General features: G+C 35.0%; 1 protein-coding gene across 2 annotated transcripts; it reads left to right on the top strand.

The window, feature by feature from the left end:
* Window positions 1-317: 317 nt before the first annotated feature.
* LOC100787114 (histone acetyltransferase HAC1) lies at window positions 318-15,952 on the top strand. 2 transcript variants are annotated; one of them, XM_006585624.4, is made up of 17 exons: window positions 318-580; window positions 1,006-1,277; window positions 1,953-2,067; window positions 2,254-2,551; window positions 2,632-3,120; window positions 3,331-5,105; window positions 6,523-6,819; window positions 6,903-7,181; window positions 9,992-10,120; window positions 10,207-10,407; window positions 10,517-10,659; window positions 10,778-11,090; window positions 11,306-11,445; window positions 13,228-13,306; window positions 13,666-14,058; window positions 15,045-15,262; window positions 15,353-15,952. In XM_006585624.4, exons 2-17 carry the CDS (start codon window positions 1,081-1,083, stop codon window positions 15,465-15,467), a joined length of 5,181 nt encoding a protein of 1,726 aa, XP_006585687.1. In that variant the 5' UTR covers window positions 318-580; window positions 1,006-1,080; the 3' UTR covers window positions 15,468-15,952. The 2 variants fall into 2 exon arrangements, with proteins under 2 accessions (XP_006585687.1, XP_006585688.1); XM_006585625.4 differs by having other exon boundaries at window positions 319-580; window positions 2,254-2,389.
* Window positions 15,953-17,396: the final 1,444 nt, after the last annotated feature.

The raw sequence follows: 17,396 nt of genomic DNA, 5'->3' as shown, positions 1-17,396 counted from the left end.
AAATAATAAATATCTCTAATTATTAAAATAATTATCTAATATCGCAAATTTTAGATAATAAAATCAATATTGCATTGAAATCTATTTGTTATATACATAATAACTGGATATTTATAAAAAAATATATTTTTTTATTGGTGAAAATTAAAGATAATGTCAAAAGTTTATATCAACTCACACGTCTAAGTGAGCTAGATTCAAAAAGAAAAATATCTAAATCAACCATAAACGAGATTACAGAAAAAATAATAAAGTCTTCTTAAAATCAAGATTAAGCCTAAACTCCGTAACGGAAATCATTCTAGTTTTGTGGTAGACCAAATGTTTTTAGTTTCCGTCTTTCGTATGGGTTTTCTATAGTCATAGAAGTATTTATTTATCGATTCTTTTTTGTTTCTGTTATTATAATTCATTCGTGGCAAAATTCCGCACGTGCCTTGGTGAGAGGTGTCACCGACCTTTCTCTTTCTCCACGGCAACTCGTCGGCGTGGTCGTGGATCATTTGGGGGTTTTCTTTCCAATTGCATATTGCGATATCGAATTCGTGCTTGGTCTGCACTCGATTGTTCACCGTTATAGGTTCGTGGTAACCCATCAAGCTATTAGGGTTTCCGTGTTCCTTAACACACACACACATATATATATATATATGTGTATATATTTTGATTCGATTCGGTACTTAGGGTTTCTTGCAGTACTTATGTTTGATTGAATTTGTATAATATAAATTTAATCTTTCAGTTATCAATTTCTAGCAGAAGGGGATCAGCGTAGCGTGATTTTGTAGACCCCCTTTTTCTGTTGACTGAATTTAGGAAAAATTATAAAAATTGCTTGCATTCAGTATCATTTGCCTTTTCTTGCTCTTGATGATATAGGCTTCTTCCTATTTTATTTCCTTCATGCCCTTCGTGCCACTAATGAAATTGTTGTCCGTTGATTTACATTCAAATGGATTTTGGCATTGAATTCACGTAAGTTATTGGTGTGTACCCTGATTACAGGGGTCTGGTACGGATTCAGTGCTAGCTGATGGTGGAATCCTGCTACGCTTTTGAGTTATGTGAAAAATATAGAAGATGAAACTGCAGGCACATATTCCGGGGGAGATGTCAGGACAGGTACCTAATCAAGCAGGGTCTCAATTGTCTGGTCTGACCCAACTGAATGGGAATGCACTACCTCACCAGATGCCACCTTTAGGGGGTGTACCGCGTTCAACAATTAATATGGATCCGGATTTTCTTAGAGCTCGCACTTTTATTCATGATAAGATGTAAGCATTTTTTTTTCATTTGTTTAACTGCACTCTTTCTGGGTCTTCGTTGATTCTTATTAGGAATTTTATCTGTAGGTATAAGAAGTGGAGACTGATATTTTTGTTAAAACGAACTACAAACATGCTAGCTTAAACTCAACTATGAAAGGCAGTATATAGATAGGTTCATAAACGAAATTGATAGTTGGAGTTATCTGAAAACAGAAGTGAAAGGAAATTATTATTTTTTGACACTTGATCATTATTATTAATTCTCTTTTATGTGCTATGCTTTGTGGCTCACTTGCATGGACTAGTTGAATATTTAAGCTAACCTATAAGAATTTAATGTAATAATTTTCATAATTTTATTAAGAATCTAAGAACCTGCTGTGAGTGAAACTGTATTTGCAACTTGCTTGACAACATTGAGTCACACCGTGCTTCTTTATCTTCCACTTTATAATTTATGGCTATATCATTCTATCCAAGTTGTTGCTATGGGATCCCTGCAGTGTAGATGCCATCAAGTGAATTACATTACTGCCTCTCTGTCTCTATTACGTGCCAATTTCCTCACCTGTACTTGTTTTTTGACTTAAAAATAGTAGATATAATGTGTGCACAAGAGAAACTCCAACTACAATAGTTTTTTTCGTTCTCATCATAGATATTTTGTGTTTTACCTTCCAGCTTTGATATGTTGTTGCAACGACAACAGCAGCCAGTTACAGATGTACAGAGAAAGAAGCTTAAGGATCTTGCAAAACGCTTGGAGGAGGGCATGTTAAAAGCTGCTCTCTCTAAGGTTTCTTCTGGTCTTGTAGTTATTTTTCTTTTCCAGTTTCCATTATTTGGAAGGATCTAAATCTTGTTCTTTGATTTTAAACACTAGAGATTTCTGATTCTGGAAATAATAAAATGGAACCTTGAAACTCATTTCTTAATTTAAATATTATTTTTATGTTGACAATGCTTTGTACTTATCATTTAGGAGGATTATATGAACTTGGATACACTGGAGAGTCGTTTATCTAATTTCCTCCGACGAGCATCTATGAATAATCACAACCAACAATATCCGCAGCTTGTTAACTCTTCCCCAATTGGTACAATGATACCAACCCCTGGTATGTCACATGTTCCAAATTCAACCATGATGGTTGCATCTTCTATGGATGCCTCAATGATTTCTGCCAGTGGGTGTAATAGCATAGCATCAACATCTTTCAATAGTGTAAACATGCTACCAGCTGGTGGTATGCTTGGCAGTACCTTAAATAGATTTGATGGTAATATAGGTGTTATTATTCTTCACCAATCCTTTTTTTTTTCTTTTCTTGTCCTTCATTGTAGAGTCTATGTGTTGCAGGTTTGTCTAATGGTTATCAGCAGTCTTCTACCAGTTTTTCTGTTGCCTCGGGGGGGAGCATTTCATCAATGGGGTTGCAGAGAATTGCTAGCCAGATGATTCCCACTCCTGGATTCACAGTCAGCAGTAATCACTCACACATGAATATAGATTCTAATAATACTAATGGTGGTGCCTTTTCCAGTGTAGAGTCTACTATGGTACCCCTGTCTCAGCTACAGCAGCAGAAGCAGCATGTTGGTGGCCAAAATAGTCATATATTGCAGAACCTTAGCGGCCAAATGGGTAGTGGAATGAGATCTGGTTTACTACAGAAGCCATTTACAAACTCAAATGGTGCTATAAATTGTGGGTCAGGCATGATTGGAAACAATATGCAGCTTGCAAATGAACCTGGCACTTCTTCTGATAGCTATGCCTCAACTTATGCTAATTCTCCTAAACATTTGCAGCAGCACTTTGATCAAAATCAGAAACCAGTAGTGCAGGGTAATATTTCTTACTCCTTTCTTCTTTATGTCATCAAGGAATGAGCTTAAGATCTTTACCTCCTACCCAGCACCTGTATTAAGCTGCATAACTTTTTTGGCTATATTGTTGTTTGTTGGGTTATATCTGTGTCTGTATGCATATTGCATGTTCTGTATTTTTGCCTTAGAAATTGACATGTCTCAGAAAGGATAACAATTCTATTATCAGGTGATGGGTATGGAATGAATAATGTTGACAATTTTGCTTCTGGAAACTTTTATGCATCTGCGACATCCTCTGGGTCTATGATGAACAATCAGAACACTAATTCAGTTAAATTACCATCAATGCCCAAAACTAGCTCGTTGATAAGTGGCTCGAATTTGCACGGTATGCAGCAGGCTGCTCATATAAAGTCCCAACCAATTAACCAGCTAGAAAAGTTTAATTTTCAGTCTTCATTGACTTCAAGAGATGGCTTTCTGCATTCTCAACAGCAGTATCAGCAAAGGCCTCAACAATTGCAACAGCCAGATCAGTATTCGCAGCAGCAATTTCAATCTATGCAAAGTCAACAGCCTCAGCATGTGATCAACAGTGACACATTCAGTCAGTCTCAGCTATCTTCCAATATAGAAAACCGAGTGAAGCCTGAACCTGGAATTGAACACCATAAAGTGCCCAATTCTCATGTCTCTGAACAGTTTCACATATCTGAGATGCAGAGTCAGTTCCAGCAGAACTCATCTGAAGATTGCTCTAGGGGTGCTCAACATCTTCAATTCCCATCTGGTCACCATGATTTATCATCATCAACACCTCAAAATTCACAACAAATGTTGCACCATCATCAATTGGTTGCAGAGTCTCAAAATAATTTCAACAAATCTGTAATTCTAAACCAATGGCCTCAATCACAAGATTGTAACCACATACTTGACAGTATTTCACATGATCAACATCTCCACATGGATTTTCATCAAAGAATATCTGGGCAAGATGAAGCTCAATGCAATAATTTATCGTCAGATGGATCTATTATTGATCGGGCTGTTCTTTCTAGAGGCTCAGCTGAGCAGCTGGACTGTGGAATTGCTATAAAAAAGGCGCACAGGAATCAACAGAGGTGGCTTTTATTTCTACTTCATGCTCGACGTTGTTCTGCCCCTGAAGGACGATGCAAAGAACGGTTTTGTTCTAGTGCACAGAAGTTATGCAAGCACATAGAGGGATGCACCCTGCGCCATTGTCTATATCCTCGTTGCCATCATACCAGGGTGTTGCTTCATCATTTTATGAACTGCAAGGATCCATGTTGCCCTGTTTGTGTTTTTGTGAGAAAGTATCGACGTGCATTTCAACTCAAGCCTCAGATTCGGCCAGAAGCTGAATCAAGCTTGCCAACTGCAGTGAATGGATCCTCTAAACCTTACAATATTGTAGGTGCATCGCCTAGATTGATCTCGAAGCCTCCCTTAGTTGTTGAAACTTCAGAGGACTTGCACCCATCTATAAAGCGTATAAAGATTGAGCATTGTGCCCAGCCTATTAATCCTGAAAATGATCATTCTGCTTCATCTTTTACTGCAAATTGTGAATCTCTTGTTTCCAGGGATGCTCAGTCTCAACGCCAAGCTTATCCCAATGTTGAGAAGTCTATCTCAATCCAATCTGAGCTTACAGAAGTTAAGGCTGAAGCTTCTGCACATGTGGTACATGAAAAACTCAGTGAGATGAAAATGGATAACAGTAATGCAGATTATAAAATGCCTAGTGCCGAACCTGTCAAATATGAGGAACCTCCTAATTTAGCTAGGCCTGAAAATATGAAAACTGAGAAAGAAACTGGACAAGACAGACAAGAAAATGTTGTGCAGGCATCTGAAAATGCAGCTGGAACCAAATCTGGCAAGCCAAAAATAAAAGGAGTCTCATTAACTGAATTATTTACTCCAGAGCAAGTCAGGGAACATATCACTGGTCTCAGGCAATGGGTTGGCCAGGTAAGTCTTTGTATTCTTGTGCCATCTTTTCATTGGAAAAGTATAATTTAGTTCATTAGTTAAATAATACTGCATTATCTGTACTAGTTTACTGTAAACCTGTTCCATTGTACTTTAAAATCTATTATAATGTTTCTTCTTGATAATAGTTTGCATATCTATTGTTCCTATCAATACACTTGACTTTCGTTTTGTTAGTTGAAATATGATTTGGACTTTATGTAAGCATTTGTTAACACACATGTAATTCTTCAGTGACCTCAGGTTTGATTTCACGTCCTTTAGTCAAAGGACAGCAGTAACTGGAAAAGTCACTAGTTCAAAGAAAATTTTTAGTTGTAATGTTGTCTAACACTAAATCAAATGAGACAGAACGAGAATGTATTTGGCATCGCAACAATGGGCAACTTTTGTATTTTAATTAGTAATTTATAAAAGCAAAATTATTAGAATGAAGCAAAAACATTGTAGTAGAACTCCTTTCTCTCTACAACTCTTAATAGGATTCCTTGAAAGGAAGCATGTGCTGAAACATGGAGAGACTGATAAAAATTTCATACCAAGGTGAATCTAGGGATAATTATTTTTCTTTGTAGATGTAGGGATTTTGTTCTAGCCGAAGAGACCAAAAAACATTATAGAAAGCATATTTCTCTAACAACATGCCGTCCTTTCTCTGACCAAAGCCTGTGAATGTAGTTAATAGAAAGTACTTCAATCTTCATTTGCATTCCCTTGATTCACCACATGAAGTCCACTCCAAATGTATCAGCTGGACAAAATTTGAACTATGCTTATTATGCTATTGGATAACTTTTATGCCTGATTAATCACTATCACATACTTTTAGATACCCTTTGCTGTCTGTCTCTTGAGTCTTTTTTATGGTCTACTGATGTTTGATTTTTATGCATATGAGACACCTATCGTATATTCCATTAATTGAATCTTTTAATGCCAGATGAGACATCTGTCGTCTATTCCATTACTTGAATCTTTTATCCATCTCATCTGGTCATTTTTGTGGAAATGTGATTTCTTATAACTTGTGCCTAGAAGCTTGATTTACATGATGCATTCAACTTCATAAAATGCCATTTTCATAACATTGTGTATACAACAAGCCACAAAGATTAATTCAATCATTATATTTTTTGTATCTAAATGTTCAGCCAAAGATGTTAGTCCAAATATATGGTTGTTACTGTAGACTTTAAATTTTCTTTTCCTATCATCTTGCTATTTAACATCCTAGTTTGTGTTATTTTCCTAAGCCCAAGTGTTATAAATTTTAAGGTTTGGATAAGCATTATATTGTACTAGTTTTTAATTGTTCATGTGGCATATTTCCTACATAGTATTTCTCTAATTATATCTGGTATCCACATGTTACCATAACATCATTTTCTTGTCACAGAGCAAGTCAAAAGCAGAGAAGAATCAAGCAATGGAGCATTCAATGAGTGAGAACTCCTGTCAATTGTGTGCTGTTGAGAAGCTTACCTTTGAACCACCGCCTATTTATTGCACAACTTGTGGGGTTCGCATTAAACGCAATAATATGTATTATACCACGGGCACTGGTGACACACGACATTATTTTTGTCTTCCTTGCTATAATGATGCTCGTACAGAGAACATCATTGTTGATGGGACTCCCATTGCCAAGTCAAGATTGGAAAAGAAGAAGAATGATGAGGAAACTGAGGAATGGGTATGTTAAGTGTGCCATGTGTCATTTTGTTGTTCAGTTAACAAGTTTTTTTGTTTTATTAACCATCTATTCTTTGTGTGCAGTGGGTTCAATGTGATAAGTGTGAAGCATGGCAACATCAAATTTGTGCCTTATTTAATGGTAGAAGAAATGATGGTGGACAAGCTGAATATACTTGCCCTAACTGCTATATTCTAGAGGTAGAAAGAGGAGAGCGCAAGCCCTTACCGCAAAGTGCTGTTCTTGGAGCCAAGGATTTGCCGAGAACTATTCTTAGTGATCACATAGAACAGCGATTATTTAAACGGCTAAAGCAAGAAAGACTAGAAAGGGCAAGGCTTCAAGGAAAAAGTTATGATGAGGTGATTCTTGTATTGGTTTGGTTCACTTTTTCATTTCATCATTTATTTTCTTTAGTATATTTTAGTTCTTTCATCATTATTTTAGGATATGTACGTGGAGGTCATGTTTAGTGTGAGAACACAAGGTCGGCCTTAACTGTAGGATTATACCAAGGGTTGCCTGTAATCCAGTATTATTTCACCTTGTTCTTGGATCTATCTATTTATTGTTCTATCCAAGAGCCGGTGCCAGATGCATACTTTATTCAAAATGATATAGTCCTAGTTTGAGATATGAGAGAGGAAATCAATGGGAAGATGGGGATGTGGAGATAAGCTTTGGAAGCACAAGGCTTTCATTTTAGTAAAAGTAAGAATGTAAGATGGGATATATGGAATATAAGTTTAGCAAGAGAAGTATCCAGGCTAGCTTAAAGGTGAAAATTGGAGACCATACCTTACCACAAGTTATACAGTTTAAATGACTTGGATCATCGTGCAATATAATGGAGAAATTGAGGGTAATGTAAATCGTAAGATTCAAGTAGGTGGATAAAATGGAGGAGTGCTTTGAGTGTTACCTATGACAAAAAGCATTATAGTCAAAACTGTGATTTTTGATTGTGGATTGCATGATTCTACATTTTTTCAAGTGCCCAATGATCCCGTTTTCAATACCAGTTTTGGTGTGATAGGTGGGATCACATGATCTTAGGGTAAAATTGGTGGAATTAGACAACTTCATCGTGCCAAGGAGAAGAACATTTTCTTTGGGGAAAAACAAGAATCATCCCCACAGCCCCACCCGCTTAGAAAAATCCTCGAACCTTCTTTTCCTTGTACATTTCGACTTGTCTGCACCTCTACTCTCTTCTTCTGCTCACCTTTGCACCCATCTTTTGGTTCAACTGGGTTCTTCTCCATTCATCTTCTATGGCTCTCTGCATTTTTTGTCAGTTTGATTGCTTCTGGTTCTGTTGTTTTCAAACTGGGTTTTGTTTCTATTGGGAAAAACTAAGTCGCACATTGGCTAGAGATAAGGCCAATATAGAGTATATAAGTGCAGGGCAACCCTCACCCTAAGAGTTAGCTTTTGGGGTTGAGTTAGGCGAAAATCTCACATTCTAAGATGGTATCAGAGGTTTATCCTAGATCCATTAAATGAGCCACATACCATGCACCAAGCCCAAAAGCGCTGGGCGTGAGGGGATGTATTGTGAAAAACCCAAGTCTCACATTGGCTAGAGATAAGGCCAATATAGAGTATATAAGTGGGGCGCAACCCTCACCCTATGAGCTAGCTTTTGGGGTTAAATTAGACTCAAACCCACATTCTAAGAGTTTCTATTTCCTCTGTTTGACTTGTCTGAATACTGTGCTGTGCTGTGCTGTGGATGATCCCACTTTGGTTTGACTTGTTTTGGTGTTGTGTTGTTGAGTGACTTGTTTGAATAAACCATCAGTTTCATCCATAAATTATTACTCTCTCTCCTAAATAGTCCCTAAAGTAAACAAATTATATAAGGAATCCCTCAAGTATTATAAATCATACTAAATAGTCCCCCAAGTATTGAAAAAATCATTCAAATTAATCCTTGGGTGTTAGTAAAATATATCAATGTATGGACTAAATTGATGAATATTCAATACTTTAGGACTACTTACATAATCTCATTACTTCAAGGACTATTTAGGAAAGAGGGTAATACTTGAGGGATCGAGTTGATGGTTTGCTCAACTTATTTTCTTTTGGTATTTTAAGTTTTATGTGTTGTCCAAAAATTTAAAAGTTTTATTTAGAATTGTTAGCTTGTAACTTTGGAGTTTGTAACTTATAAGTTGTATCATGCATTTTACTTTTTATGTACTTTTTAAGTTTATTTAAATGTTAGTCATAATTTGAACTTTGAAGGTTATATATCTTATTTATTTTATATGCATTATGTGGACTTGGATGAAGGGGTGGGAAAGGGATTTCAATGTTCCTTTTCATTATTGGTCCTCAGCAATGCCTCTAGTTTTTATTTAATGCTTTTTGTGAAGGGCAGGGTTGTGGTATGTTGTTGGGTTGTTTTTTTTTCTCTGTTCTTACAGGATTTTATTATCCTATGTATCTTGTAGTACCTCTGGTACTTTTCCTACTTTAATATAAATTATCTTTGCAGTTAAAAAAAAAAATGCATTTATTTATAGGTTTATAACTTTATAGTCATATCTAATGAACCGTGTTACAATTACACAATTTACATGTTTCCTTACCCTTTCCAATCTATGTAAGATCTCGACTTTGACTACCTTGGCTATAGACTTGCAACGTTATATGAAACTGAGTTTTGGATAGTAAAAAGTCAACAGCAGAGGAATATGACAGAGATGAGAATATTGAGTTGTATGAGTGGGCATGGATAAGGATTGGGAATGAATGCATTAGAGAGAAAGCTGGGGTAGCACCTTATAGAAAAAAATGATAATATCTTGCCTTAGCTGGTTTGAGTAGTGTGGACTATGGAAAAGACCTATAGAAGCCCCACTAAGGAGAGTATATTAGATGAAGGATTGCCCTATTGTTAGAAGTAAAGGGAGACCATGGGAAAAAATGGCGAAACCATTAAGAAGGATATAGAGGTCTGTGGTCTGTTAACATTATTGCTCGATCCATGTAACTGACTTCATTTAGTGGATAAGGCTTGGTTGTTGTGTTTATATTTTTTTAGACACCTGTGTTTTTTTCTTTTTTAATGTTTCTTGGATATTGATTATTACACTCGTTGCTAGCATATCCTGGTTTTCTATGGATTACTAATTTCATATTCACTTGGATGTGTTGCCAGATTCCTGGGGCTGATGCTCTTGTTGTAAGAGTTGTGTCATCTGTTGACAAAAAGTTAGAAGTGAAACCGCGGTTTCTGGAGATTTTTCAGGAAGAGAATTACCCAACAGAATTTCCATATAAATCAAAGGTGATGAGAAAGTTGATTTATCAATCTGATCGTAATCGAATCATTAATCATGAATATTATTTGATGCCCTTAGCTTTCTATTCCAGGTAGTTTTGTTGTTTCAAAAGATAGAAGGTGTGGAAGTTTGCCTATTTGGCATGTATGTTCAAGAATTTGGATCTGAATGTCAATTTCCTAATCAGCGCCGCGTGTATCTTTCATATTTGGATTCTGTTAAGTATTTTAGGCCCGAGGTTAAAGCAGTGACTGGAGAGGCTCTTCGGACTTTTGTTTACCATGAAATTCTGGTAAATTTGGACACCAAGATGTTGCTTTGGCACCCTTCCTTAGTGATATTCTAGTTTTGGGTTATTATCTTCCTGTAAATTATGTTTGATACAAATTATTTCTTTTTAGATTGGATACCTTGAATATTGCAAGAAACGTGGTTTTACAAGCTGCTATATCTGGGCCTGTCCTCCATTAAAGGGAGAAGATTATATTTTATATTGCCATCCAGAAATTCAGAAAACACCAAAATCCGATAAGCTACGTGAATGGTGAGCCTAATAGCTTCAGTATAGACAAAATGAAAAAAAGTTGTCTATTTATTTTCCTTGTACAATGTGATTAGGTTATTTATCTCTAACTTCAGCATTTGTAAACATGTTTCTTCAGGTATCTGGCCATGCTAAGAAAAGCTTCCAAGGAGAATGTTGTGGTTGATCTCACCAACTTGTACGATCATTTCTTTGTATCTACTGGTGAATGTAGGGCTAAGGTTACCGCTGCAAGACTCCCATATTTTGATGGTGACTACTGGCCTGGGGCTGCAGAGGATTTAATTTATCAGCTTCGCCAAGAGGAAGATGGAAGAAAACAAAATAAAAAGGGAACAACTAAAAAGACTATAACAAAAAGGGCTTTAAAAGCGTCTGGTCAGTCAGATCTCTCAGGAAATGCCTCAAAGGACCTGCTCCTTATGCACAAAGTAATTCACTAATAAACATGTATAATACAAATAGTTATGTTCTCTTGGTAAATGAGATCCCTTGCAAGTCATTTTTAAGTTCTTTGGATATGCCATACTATATAACTAAAGTTTCAAACATTAATATTGTTTCCTTACTTTACTGCTTTCAAATATTTATCTGTTAGGTTCCTTATGTTTGATAATTTCTTATAAAATTCTTGATCTTTCTCCAGCTTGGTGAAACCATTTCCCCAATGAAGGAAGATTTTATTATGGTTCATTTGCAGCATGCATGTACTAGCTGTTGTATTTTAATGGTGTCTGGCAACCGTTGGGTTTGCAACCAGTGCAAAAATTTTCATATTTGTGATAGGTAAGGATTCTTCAATCTTATCTTCATGATTTTGTCATTTGATGTGTTAAATGCTATACCTAATATCAAAATTGTGTCTTCTTTAACTAAATACAGTAGTCCTAAACTGAAGTCTATGAAGCTCAAACATGTATGCTGATCATGTCCCCTACAATTTAGTAAACTGACGTGACTCCATGCCCATGTTGTGTCATATCCATGCCCATATCATATTTGTGCTTGCTAGACTATTGTGTTGGTAATCTGAATATTCTTCAAGTAGTTGTTAGTGTAAATCATCGCTCATTAGGGGTGTATTTGGTTTGAGAAAATGTTTTATATTTTTATTTTCAGTTTTCACAAATAATTACAAAATGCCACCTTGTTTTTACTCTTGCCTTCAAAGATTTATACAAGAAACAATGAAGATTAAATTTTGTTTTCATTTTTTTTCCTACACAAATCTTATGAAAGGAATAAGCAAAGTGGAAACAAGGTGACATTTTGGTAATTACTTTTATGGCTTTCCATTATGTGTGTTGTTGCTATCTTTCTAGCACACATTGTGATATTTTCAGTAATTTTGTCCTAGAAATTGGTCTCAAGACCTATAGTAGTCAACAATCCGGGAATAGCGGAGAGCCGACCCCAAAAGTGGGATAGCAGATAGTGGGATGACCACTATTTAATATTTTTTGTCCCTCGAATTTGAGGTCTTCTTTTTTTAGTCCCCCAAATTAAGATATTTTATTTTAGTCCCTCAAATTTGTGAAATGCTTTTTTTAGTTCTTGACTGATTTTTGGCGGTTTGGATGCACAATTTGTAGCGGCTTTTGACCACATGAAGGACTAAAAAAAGAATTTTGCGAATTTGAGGGACTAAAAAAATGCAAATTTTAATTTGGAGGACTAAAAAAGACAAACCCCTAAATTTGAGGGACTAAAAACATATTTAAACAAATTTGAGGCCCAACAGATGAGAAAAGAGATAAAACACAAAGAGGACACAACTAAGGCAGCCCCAAAGAGGACACAACTAAGGTGGGCTAGTGATGACCACAATTAAGGTGACTTTCCAACACTTCACCTCATGCCCAGGACTACTAGCCTGGAGCGTGGTAAATGCAGTTGGCTGTTGGCCCAACAATCAATTTTGATACCATTTTAGAATTTGGGCTTAAGACCTCACTCAACCTTACAAAATTGACTTGTAAGGTGATGACTGTCCAACCTTTATAAACTCTTTTTAAGCCATATCTCTAGTCAATGTGGGACTAAACCACCACCCTTGAGGCTGCAATTAAGGCAACCCCCAATGAGGCCACAACTAAGGTGGGATAGGAGTGATTGCAATTAAGGAGGCTTTTCAACAGTTTGATGTACTAGAAATGCTTAAATTGTGTCTATTTTTTTGTTAAACTTGTTAAACTTTTATTATTTAAGTTATGCAGGTCTTATAATGATGTTTTTTTTTTCTTGTCATTCATCTGCTATTATTTTCTGCTAATGACTTGACTGATTTTTGGTTTGCCACCATCCATCATCATTCATAACACTTCAAACTATAAAAGAAGTTTTACTACAGTTTTGGACAAAATATTGAAACTGGCAGACTGCTGTGGATATTGTCTCCATACCAGATTTTTTAGTATCTTGACATCATATCTTATGATCTTATTAATATTTATTGTTAACATCCCTTTTTATTATCATTCTCCTTTTCTTTATCCCTTGCCAGCTGAACCACTTCCAAACTCACCAATCAATTTTGCTAGTCACACATTCTGTCTTGTCTTTTCTTAGGTGTTACGAAGCAGAACTAAAGCGTGAGGAGAGAGAAAGACATCCTATTAACCACAGGGAGAAACATACTCTTTATCCGGTAAGTAGCTGTAGCTCTAATTTTTTACATGTAATATTAGTGCTTCTGTACTAGTTCATTTCTTCTGTTCTTCAATGCTTTGCTAGATTTTATTAGTACTCGACTGTCAATCATGTTAGTGTGCTTTGAGGAACTAAGTTGTTAGACAAATTATGGAGTTCTAGTTTGAACTAGTATATTGCATGTTTGGTTTTAGTTATTTTATACTCAGAAAATGACTTTTTAGTGAAAACTCTTGAGCATTTTTTGTTTTTCACTTTTCTGAAAGCAAAATAAACTATTCAAATACATACACAATCATACGGTAGCTCCAAGTATAAGTGAATTTGGAATTTTTTTAAACTTGCATCTTAATGCAGGTTGAAATTACTGATGTTCCTTCTGATACAAAGGACAAAGATGATATTCTTGAGAGCGAATTCTTTGACACTAGACAGGCATTTCTGAGTCTCTGCCAGGGAAATCATTACCAGTATGATACACTAAGGCGGGCCAAGCATTCCTCAATGATGGTTCTCTATCATCTTCATAATCCAACGGCTCCAGCATTTGTGACAACTTGCAATATATGCTATCTTGACATAGAAACTGGTCAAGGTTGGCGTTGTGAGGTTTGCCCTGAGTATGATGTATGCAATGCTTGTTATCAAAAGGATGGAGGTATTGATCATCCTCATAAGTTGACAAATCATCCATCCATGGTGGACCGTGATGCTCAGAACACAGAAGCAAGGGAGGTTCGAGTAGTGCAGGTATTGTACAAGATTGTAGTTTTAGCTCCCATGGACTGTCTTATGATAATGGATCTTCTCATGTGAAATTTTGACATGGCAAAGTCATGTTTAAATCTTGTGTCTATCTCTTTCTTGATATCACATTAAATAGGGAGAGATAGACACAAGATTTGAGTGCGATCTGCCTTGTACATGAGAGGATCCATTCCTTTGTTTTACATAGCATTGAATCTGCTTTTATCTCAGTTGTTTATTTTGTATGTCAAATAAAGCAGTCATATATTCACATGTAATGAAATTTGAGCAAGGATAGGAGTTGCTTTGTTTGTTAAGTATAACAAGTGGAGTATGTAAAAACCATGCAAGTTAAATTTGAGTTTAAGCATACAAGAAAAGCCTTATCCCCCGCTAGGTGAGATTGACTACATAGATCAGAGTAGAAAAATTAGGACTCTTGTTGTATTTCATGTTTGATGATTTTCAAAGATATTGGCAAAAAAAAAAAAACAGATCATCAAATGACATGATTTTTTTTTGTGGTCACAATTATTATTAATTATTTAATCATTTATAGTCTGTAAAGATAATGTGTGAAGACGTATGTGCATCTTTGTTAAATTGTAGTCTGTGGATTACTTCTAATACTTTTTAGAAGCTTTTTTTCACTTTTTTCATTATACCATGATTTTAATTCTTTTTTTCCGGCTATTGCTTGCTTCTGCTCATTATCTATAGTTATAAATATATCTGGTTTAGCTGCAACCCATCAACCTTTCCAGCTTTTGTTTCCATCCCTTGTAATGTTTTGCGTGTGTAATATTTTGTAGAAGCATGGATATTGATTTTTGATTTTTTTGACTTTTCCCCATGCATTTTGGACGGACTCTGTTCTAGTGTTTACAAATGTTTTTTTGGCCATTCTTACACCACCTTGCTTGGTGGGGATATTGCACCTTTCTGCATACATATAGGATCTCTGATATAAATGAATTTTATAATTACAGCTACGGAAAATGCTTGATCTCCTTGTTCATGCATCCCAATGTCGTTCTGCACATTGCCAATATCCCAATTGTCGCAAGGTGAAGGGGCTTTTCCGCCATGGCATGCACTGCAAAACACGGGCTTCTGGAGGTTGTGTTCTTTGCAAGAAAATGTGGTATTTACTTCAACTTCATGCTCGTGCTTGCAAAGAATCTGAATGCCACGTACCACGTTGCAGGTTTGTAGATCAGGCATTGCCAATATTCTCGAGTTAACTCTTTTTTATAGATTTTGTATGTATTAACACTGTTTATTTGGGTTAAATCAGAGATTTAAAGGAACATCTAAGGAGGCTGCAGCAACAGTCTGATTCACGGCGTAGAGCTGCTGTGATGGAAATGATGAGGCAGAGAGCCGCAGAAGTTGCTAACAATGCTGGATGAGCAATTTATACTTGTAAATATGTGGCACTTTGAAGAAATGTTCTAGACAGAGGTATACCTTAGTTTCACCTATGCTCCGACAGCAGTGATTGTTTTTGTGAATGGAATACGTAGGGTACATGTAGCCTTGCGTCCATCTCGACATCTTTGTCCCAGAAAAAGATCTGAGTTCAGCCATTTAGTGCTGCTGTCCTCTTCTGCAAAGGACTAACAAGGTCCGGCGGGGATATTTGGTGGTTCGTCTGTTTTTGTAATTCTTTGATTTTGTTAAGTTACTTGTTTTATGTCAGATGCCATTCTTCGGTGGCGGGTGTACTATAGTCCTAAATAGGTCACAAATTTCTTACAAATCTGTGGGAGGGAGGGAGGGAGGGATGTCATCAAGTCGTTTTTAGTTGACCGTTTTAAAGATTCAATGCATTTTGTAGAATCTTTTATTTAAAGATGAAAGTAAATAATTAGAATATGCGCATAGTTCTGCTTTATGGGATAGTATCTACTGTCTCTTTGGCGTACTTTTTTTTATATTCGATTTATTGCTATGGAAGAATGGAGCATTCATGGTTCAGTTTGAATCGATCTAAAGTATATTTTAGAGTATAAATAATTGAATCAATCTTCGTGGAAGGAGTAAAATTGTAAAATTTTATTATATAGTGTATTTTTTTTACTGCAGTATACTGTGTATTAAAATTATATAATACTGTTTATGTTGGTAGCACTTTCCTTATTCTTTTGCAGAATATATCTTTCTATTATTTGATATTAAGGGATTGATTTTTCGAAGTTATACCGAGTTTTCTTTTTGGTTACACACAATAATGTTAAAATTGAATATAGGATTGCACGTCTAAGATTTTTTTTGCCACTCAAATCATTTAAGTGGAATATTACCTTGAACTCGGGATAGTATTGCATGTGCAACACTTTTATCTAATTCTAACTTGGGTGATTATTGTAGTGTTAGATTCATATACTAAAGAATTGCAAATTAAAGAAAAATTAGAAAAAAATGAATTGAGCATAGACGTTTTAAAAATAATAAATTTTAGGGTGTTCTTATAATACCAGTTCAAAAATGTTAAACACATTTTAATAAATTGAATAAATATATTATATTTCTAATATAATAAATATTTTTAACCTGGGGTATGCGATATGCAGTTAAGGCAAACAAAGGGGCTTTGACAGATTGTTCGGTTTTTGGATTTTTTTAGACTAAAATTTTAGTGTTTTTATTTTCACCAAATTTTGATTTTGGTTTTCCTAGTTTTCAAATTTTATAATTTTGGTCATTATGTTAATTTCAAATGTTCATAGTCTATTTTTAAATTTTATAATTTTGATCATTATGTTAAGTTCAAGTGTTGATCGTCTATTAGGTGACATGATACATCTAAAATGAATTTCTTAAAACATAAATATGAATATTATTTAATTAAATTAAGTAAAAAAATAAGGGAGAAGGGTTGGGGAAAAGGGAGAAGTGTTGGGAAAAAAGGGATTGATAAATTTCTTTAATTTTTATTTTTATTTTTAATTAATTTTTACTTAATTTAATTAAACAATAATCATATTTATACTTTAATAAATTCATTTTAAAAGTGTTATGTCATCTAATAAACAGTCCGTTTGAACCCTCATAGTTAGAAATTAATAGAAGGACCTAAATTGCAATGTTTGAAAATGAAAGAGATTAAATGTTGCATTAAAATTTTAAGGATCGAAATTTTGTGAAAATAAAATGAACAAAATTATAATTTATATTGTATATTAATATAAAGTATAGAACAGTTGTAATTCTCTTTTTTCATATTATATAATATATAATATAAATATATTTGCCTTTAAAAAAAATTCCAACAATTTCTTATTTTTATAATAAAAGTATTTGGTAAGCTTAAATTTTAATTTATTTTATTAATATAA

Source organism: Glycine max, chromosome 8, assembly GCF_000004515.6.
Source record: "Glycine max cultivar Williams 82 chromosome 8, Glycine_max_v4.0, whole genome shotgun sequence".
NCBI classification, from domain to species: Eukaryota; Viridiplantae; Streptophyta; class Magnoliopsida; order Fabales; family Fabaceae; genus Glycine; species Glycine max.
The sequence above is the reverse complement of the archived record's forward strand: the minus strand, read 5'-3'. Positions and strand labels throughout refer to the sequence as shown.